Here is a 6,755-nt window from a genome sequence, read left to right as displayed (position 1 = left end):
AGCAACATATATTTCCCCACTTCCTTTCCCTTCGTCCCCTTCTTTTGGATAAAGCCGCCTGTGCTCTATAGATACAGTTGCTGAAGAATATAATGTGAACACAGATAAATACAACATACACAGCAAAAAATGTATTATAGTATTACAATAGTCAAATAATGTGGTTAGCCTCAAGCTACGGCAGTGCCTACGTGCTATAGGGAACCAGTTCAAGAATAGCAAGCGGAGCCACTGTACAGGAGCAAAACAGCATCGGCAGCGATAGGCAGAGCAAGGGACCGAGGGGGGGCTTTCTCAGGGTGCCCGCGCAGGCGAGATGGCTGTCAGTCACGGGGATCCGCTCTCCTAGGAGACCCGCCCGGAGCCTCGGAGATTTCTTCAGCCTGTACCAGTTCTGTGGCAGGTCCTTGGAACACCTTTACATTTGTTCATTGTGCATACGTATAAAGACACCCCCACATTTCTCCTGTTAGGCTATGTTTTCTTTATATTTTTTTTTAACTTTTAACTTTTGAATTTTTTTTTTTTCTTACAACTGTTAAAAAAGGTTCATGGTAAAAATAACTCACTATATGATACATATACCCAAAGTGGTGCGATACTTTATATAATAAAAGATGAAAATAGTCACTTTCCATAATAAAAATAAGTTCTATTTTTTGTTTATTTTACAATATACTTAATAATTCTTTTCTTCTTCTTCACTCTGAAAGTAAATAGGTCCCATTTTGAGAGCGCTTCTGAGTCGATTAAAGTGGCAAGAGACCGGAGAATGGCTTATAAGCATTTTGAGCAGCCGCATTCCACATGTCTCTCCAGTTCTTCCGTGAAGGTGGAGCCATCCACGCACTGGAAGAAATATTTCCGCCTTTTGCTCCGGAGAGGAACGCAGCACTGCCCGTTGCCGCAGCTGCCGCGGCATTCCAGGCGGGGGACTTTGGAGGCAGTGGCACACGACGTGTAGCCCTGCTGCTTACGGACTACTTCTCGAATTATCTCTCCCTGGCAGAGATTCTCTGGTAAGACAAGAGAGATGTAAAGGGGAAAAAAAAAAGGTAACTATTTTGCCAGATACTCCCCAAACATCAGCAGACAGCCCTGTACATGCAATGATATTCAAGGCAAACAGATGGCATGAGCAGGACCTTAATCTTTTACTGCTTTGTACCTGCCATCAAAACAGAGCTTGTGTTACACAAATGTGTAATATCCGGCCCAAGGCAGAGGCCAAGCAGGCCTGCTGGCTTTGATCAGCAGTTCTGGAAGTGCTTTAATGAACGCTGAGTGTTGAATCCTGCAACGCTCCTGCAAAATATGAATTAGTTTTACTATGTCTACTTCTGAGGATCAAAGGTCAGCCTGCTCCGCATGACATGAGCAATCTGGGATACCTGGAAATGTCTGTGCTGTTCTGCAGTCACTTTGCAGCAGCCAGATACATTTTGGTGAGGTTGTATATGTGTGTAATTTGGAAAGGCTGTGGTTCATTCACAGGTAAGGCACAATCGAAATAAAAATAATACAACCCAGCTCCTTCCTTCTGTACAGCAACAAAAGAAGGCAGAAAGGATGAAGGCAGAACTCGCCGAGTTTCCAGTGAGTCTTTTCAGGTCAGGGTGGAAGAGTTGGGCCCCAGCCCTAGTAGGAAAGTCCGGCGTGATCTGTGGGATTCCCCAGGAGTCCCACCCAGCTGCATCAGAGGGAGCAAGCTGAGAATCTTTACTGCCACTTCGGATGAGCAGCACCTCCTGCCTTCCAGTTCCTGCTCACGTCTTCCATAAAAGCCCTTGGTATGCAGGGTAAGAAAGACCTCCTTTCCCAGCACTGCAATTAACTGATCACCGACTGCTGAGGGTAAACCTCACAACCACCTCTCCTTTAAACACCCCAACAGAACCCCAGGAGCAGCAAACCTTGAGCATTCAGGAGACAGAGAATAAAACCCTTCGCTACAGACGTCCCCCTTTCCATACATTTGGGTAGTAGCTAGCTAGCTGTTGTGCGGTTGCTTTCTCCTCCCTGCATAGCTCTGCAGAGGCTTTATTTTCTGCTATTTGCCCCAAAGATGAGTCACATGGAAGAGAGGTAGAAACAACAGTGTCAGCCAGAAACGCCACAGACCAGCGTCCTGGGCCCTGCAGCCAAGCGTACCTCTGTCACAATGTTCTCCACTATAGTTAGGATCGCATTCGCAGTAGGGTTCCCCATGCTCGGAAATTTTACACTGCCCGTGGTTGCATTTCAAAATCCTGCAGGGATTTGAGGAATTGTTCTTCTTGTCACAGTACATGCCTGTGTAGCCCTCCATGCACTTACAGGTGTAAGCAACATTGGCCACCATGCACTTACCATGCAGGCACCTGGAGAAAGAGAAGCATTTAGAGCTGGCTTGTGTTAGATGTGAAAGTTCCTTTTCCCAGGGATGTTTGGTTTTGGCATTTCTGCCCCTTTAATTCCAGGATACTAATCCAAAAACAGCAGTTCAGCGTCAAACACTCTGAAGAAACTGTGAGTTTTCAGTGAACACTGGATAACGTTCAGAGAATACATTTAGAATTTGTGATCCTAAGTGATCCCTCTGAAAAACATTAGGCTCCTCCGTGAGCGCGGACCAACACTTGGCATCCACACAAGGCAGCTCACGTTCACAGCATCAGCACGTGGAACTAAGTGCCAACAACCAAGCTGCATGCCCAGGCTTCCTTAGCAGAATTACTCTAAAAATAATATCAGGTGACGAAAACAGCGTGATAAATGAAGGTGCTTGTGGAAAAGCTATGCACAGACTCATTCATGGGCAGTTGTGGTTGAAGGGTTCCCTGGCTCATGTGTGCAGCGAGCTTTGGATTTCTGAGGAATAGCACGGGGAGGGGTGTTGATCCTTAGCAGGTTCTCTGACACCATCCCTGCTCCTGGGACAGGGAGAGACGTGGAATGAGCTGAGGACAGGGAAGAAAGCAACACTGTCCAGCCAAGGAAGCACTGCTCAGGGCTTGTAAACCTTTGCTATATCAGGTCCTACTTGACATAAACCCATGTCTTTCTCATTTATTTTCTTTCTGGTAATTTAAAACTGTTCCCTGCTTATGTTGAACCCTTGTACATTTCATTTTTAAGCTTTGAACTAAAAAGCATAAATAAAGTGGTTTCAGTCAAGTCAAGACATGCAAAATACTGTAATAAAGGGAGTCAGTCTACATAAACCAGTATTTTCTGCCCCACTATCCAAAGGTGTGCTTGGATAGTAGCTCTTGTTATCAGCAACTACCTGTGCTTTACAGTTGCATTTCCTCACAGAGATCAGTCTGTGAGTGATGGAGCAGACACCTGCCAGCAGGGCACCATACTCCCCTGGACACAAAGGCCTTGGCTTCAAGGAGACAACACCAAAAGGCTGAACTGATTTAATGAAAGGCGGGACAGTATGCAAGCATTTAAAATATGCAGAGCTACTTTCCTTGGCAAGGGGGCTACGTTCATGACTGCATCATACTCCTTAGATGACGGGAGGAACAATCCCTCATCACGTAAACAACTGGAACTCCCTTATTTTTCTCTGTCCAACCACAACAGCTTCACGTTGACGTTGGAAATTCAGGGAAACATTTGGGCCTCTAAGTGTTTCTTCACACCTTTGGTCTGTAAACTGTCAGGTGCTTCTCAACACCTTCGAGGGTTCAGTACTTTGCAGAATTAGACCCAGAAGCAAGTTTAAAATGGCACCTCTGCCAAGCTAAATTTCTGCCCTTAAGAGAGTGATTATTCACTGTGTCGATTTACCTGTCAAAAGTATGCGCTTGTGAAAGGCCCCTTCCACAGACAGTGCAACCAAAGTAGCTTCTCAAACTAAAGTACTTCCATCTGCTCATGGAACAGCCCTGAACTATGCAGACTGCAGGTCTGCGCCAGGCTGCCTCCTTGTGTACTTGCCATAAGTAAGCTATTCAGCCAGTGTTTCTGGTGGAGATGTGGTTGTTGAGCCTTTGAACTGGGAATGCTTTGCAGTCATTCTCCCTTCACATGCAACTCCATGCTATCCTTTAAATGTGCACTTTAAAGGGGTGTTTCAGAGTGTAATATTGAAGTCAGCTACTTGGGAAATTTAAAACTGTTCACATTGTAGTGCATAATGGTCTCCAGGGAGTTAGCCTGAATACTGGGTCCAACGCTGCTGTGAGCACTTCCCTAAAATGTGTACCTCCTGCTCACAGGTAGCTCTGCTCTGGGTAAGCACATGCACCTCAGGGGTAAGCCATACCCATTAACAGGAGGTTTTGTACTTTCATGTGCGGAGTCACAGCTGAAAGTATGACCTGCAGTATTAGCACCTTAGCTCCTCCAGGACAAAGAGCTCATTTGGGGAGTCAGCAACATCAGAACAAGAAGTGGAAGTTGAGAGTTGCCATGGATGCTGACTCACAACTGTCAATAATTCCATGTGGGAATCCAGCACCTCCAAAAAATAGTCAGATGTGGTTTTACAAGATGAAATGTGAAATATGCATTAGCTGTAAAGCTTCCGCCCTCCCATCAGCATTCATTCAGACTTACTTGTGGTTAAGACATGGGTCTCCAATTTCCTGGTCACACAGGGGGCCCGTCCAGCCTGGGTGACATTCACAAATCACACTTGTTTTCTCTAGGGACCGGCAAATACCGTGCTTGCAGATGTTACAGGATTTGCAGCCAGGAAGGACTCCTAGCGACTGCTGTGGTAAATCCTTGAAATCCTGCAGCTCGTTATTGATGCGGACATCGTGAATACATCCATGAAAACCATTTGGTGCCTTATCTGCACCCTGGCGCAGTGAAGATAATCCAGTAGAGGTCGGGATCCCTTCACAGAAAAACAAAATGGGAAGGTTTACGCACAGTTACAATGCTAGTACATAAATTATAATTGCTAACTTTTCTATTGTCACAGCCCCTTATAATCTTTAAAGAATTAATTTGTATAGGACCTTTGTAAGGTAGCACGGTCTCCTTGTTCTCATTCTGGAAGTGGACAGAAACAAAAATAAAATCACTTGCCCAAGCTTCTGTAAGAAATACATGACAAAAAACCCCCCACTTCTTTTTTTGCCAATGGCCATATATTCTTGTCCTTAGATAATGCTCCTTCTGTCTATAGTTTAATAGCAATTATCCTTTCGAAAGGTTTTAGAATGTCCTTACTTGCCAGCAAGTAGCTACCACCACTGGGATACAGCAAGATAGTTAGGCATGACTAGATCCCAGTGTTAAAACAGGGAGTGGTAAAAGCGCACCTCATCAAAACTAACACAGGAGAACTCTAGAGACAGGGAACAGCACTTCAGGAGGCCAGGCCAAGTCTTTGTGGCAAGTACCTTCCATCTTGTTCAAGCGCTTGGAAGAGTTCACACGCTCAGATGGCCAGCAGATTATTTTGGATGTTATGTTACACCCTCCCCACTGCCAACCGCTTGGGCTATATAGCTGCATTAGCATGGGCAAGTGCTTCTATTTTCAACTGTGTAAAGCCCCTGAGTTTGCTATCCATAAGTAACTCTACTGTTAAAGATATCGTAAAACAAAAACACCATCCTTGTTTAACTGTGTGTTAGGAGGAAAGTTACTAGACCAGATGATGTACTTGGAGAGATGGACAAAAATTCTGGGCACATGAAGGCTTGGGTCTGTCTTAAAGCTTAGCGTAGGTTAGGACCAGTTGCTCTGGGGTAATTTAATCAATTACTTTAACTAAACAATCTGAAGTGGAAGGGCAGCTGGCATCCATGGGAATGCTACATGCAGAGAGGCAGCATACCCAGTGAGGGTTCAGAAAGAAGCAAAAAGAATTTTAATGGGCAATAAAAAAAGTCTCCACTGAGCCCATGGCTTCTGATGTCCAATAGTCCTTCACTTCAGGTCTCAGAATTGTCCTGGGAATGCATTTTTGTAGGTACCTTTTGAGGGTGCTCATCCATTAACAAAACTTTTCCATGTGATTACGTCCCAAGTTCCCTGTGTATAAATTGCTGTGGGGTTGGTATCTTTTATGCTGTGCTCGAGGAAGAAATTGTGATGGCCTCACCAGCAGATTATCTTTGATGCATAAAGCTCTTTAATAGCCTGTGACATTCTTAATAGGAGCCAATTATAAAAGTTCAGCTCTGTACAAAGCAAGATTATCCAGTTGTCTGATTTACAAGGGCAATATTCAGGGTCCTTTTAGAAACGTGTTATTAAAAGGAATTATTTACAAAAGGCTTGACCAGCACCAAGTGAAATTGGTAAGAGTTTCTACTACGGGCTTCAATGATCTCATTAGAAAAAGCCCTAAGACTTCCTGAGTCTATTACTGTTCTGCTGACTTCTGTATTTAGAATAGGCTGCGAAGAAAATCCAAGAACTCTGTGTCACTGAACGGGAGAGATTTCAACATTAGTGCAGAATAAAGCTGGGGGTGGTTCTGGCAAAAACAAATCAATCAGGCAGAGCACAGCCTTCATTCTGTCTCTCATATCCAGACACCTCATCAGTGGGATATTCATTATTCTGGGCATCTGTTCCCCACCCCATTTGGCCCCTCCTTCCCCCAAAATTCAGTACTGAATGTGAAAAAACTTAACTGAGGTTTGGTCAATTCTAATATCTTTCTAATATCGAAGCTCTGGCTTCAGTTTCCAATGAGAAGACTATTAGCCAAGAAGCTCTTAGCTGGTGTGGTAATATGGTTTGGAGGTTTTAATCTTCCCCCCCCCCCCCCCCTTTTTTTGACCTCTAAAAAATTT

General features: G+C 44.5%; 1 protein-coding gene across 1 annotated transcript in view; it reads right to left on the bottom strand.

Moving 5' to 3' along the window:
• Positions 1 to 777: 777 nt before the first annotated feature.
• SLIT3 (slit guidance ligand 3) overlaps positions 778 to 6,755 on the bottom strand; it is a gene marked incomplete at its 5' end in the record, with an annotated part of 500,013 nt that continues 494,035 nt past the window's right edge. The window contains 3 exons of the mRNA XM_009641607.2: positions 778 to 1,016; positions 2,152 to 2,360; positions 4,552 to 4,837. Of these exons, the coding sequence (XP_009639902.1) occupies positions 778 to 1,016; positions 2,152 to 2,360; positions 4,552 to 4,837 (734 nt within the window). The remainder of the gene's footprint in view (positions 1,017 to 2,151; positions 2,361 to 4,551; positions 4,838 to 6,755) is intronic.

This window comes from Egretta garzetta, unplaced genomic scaffold, assembly GCF_000687185.1.
Source record: "Egretta garzetta isolate BGI_Z169 unplaced genomic scaffold, ASM68718v1 scaffold97, whole genome shotgun sequence".
Classification (NCBI taxonomy): domain Eukaryota; kingdom Metazoa; phylum Chordata; class Aves; order Pelecaniformes; family Ardeidae; genus Egretta; species Egretta garzetta.
The sequence above is the reverse complement of the archived record's forward strand: the minus strand, read 5'-3'. Positions and strand labels throughout refer to the sequence as shown.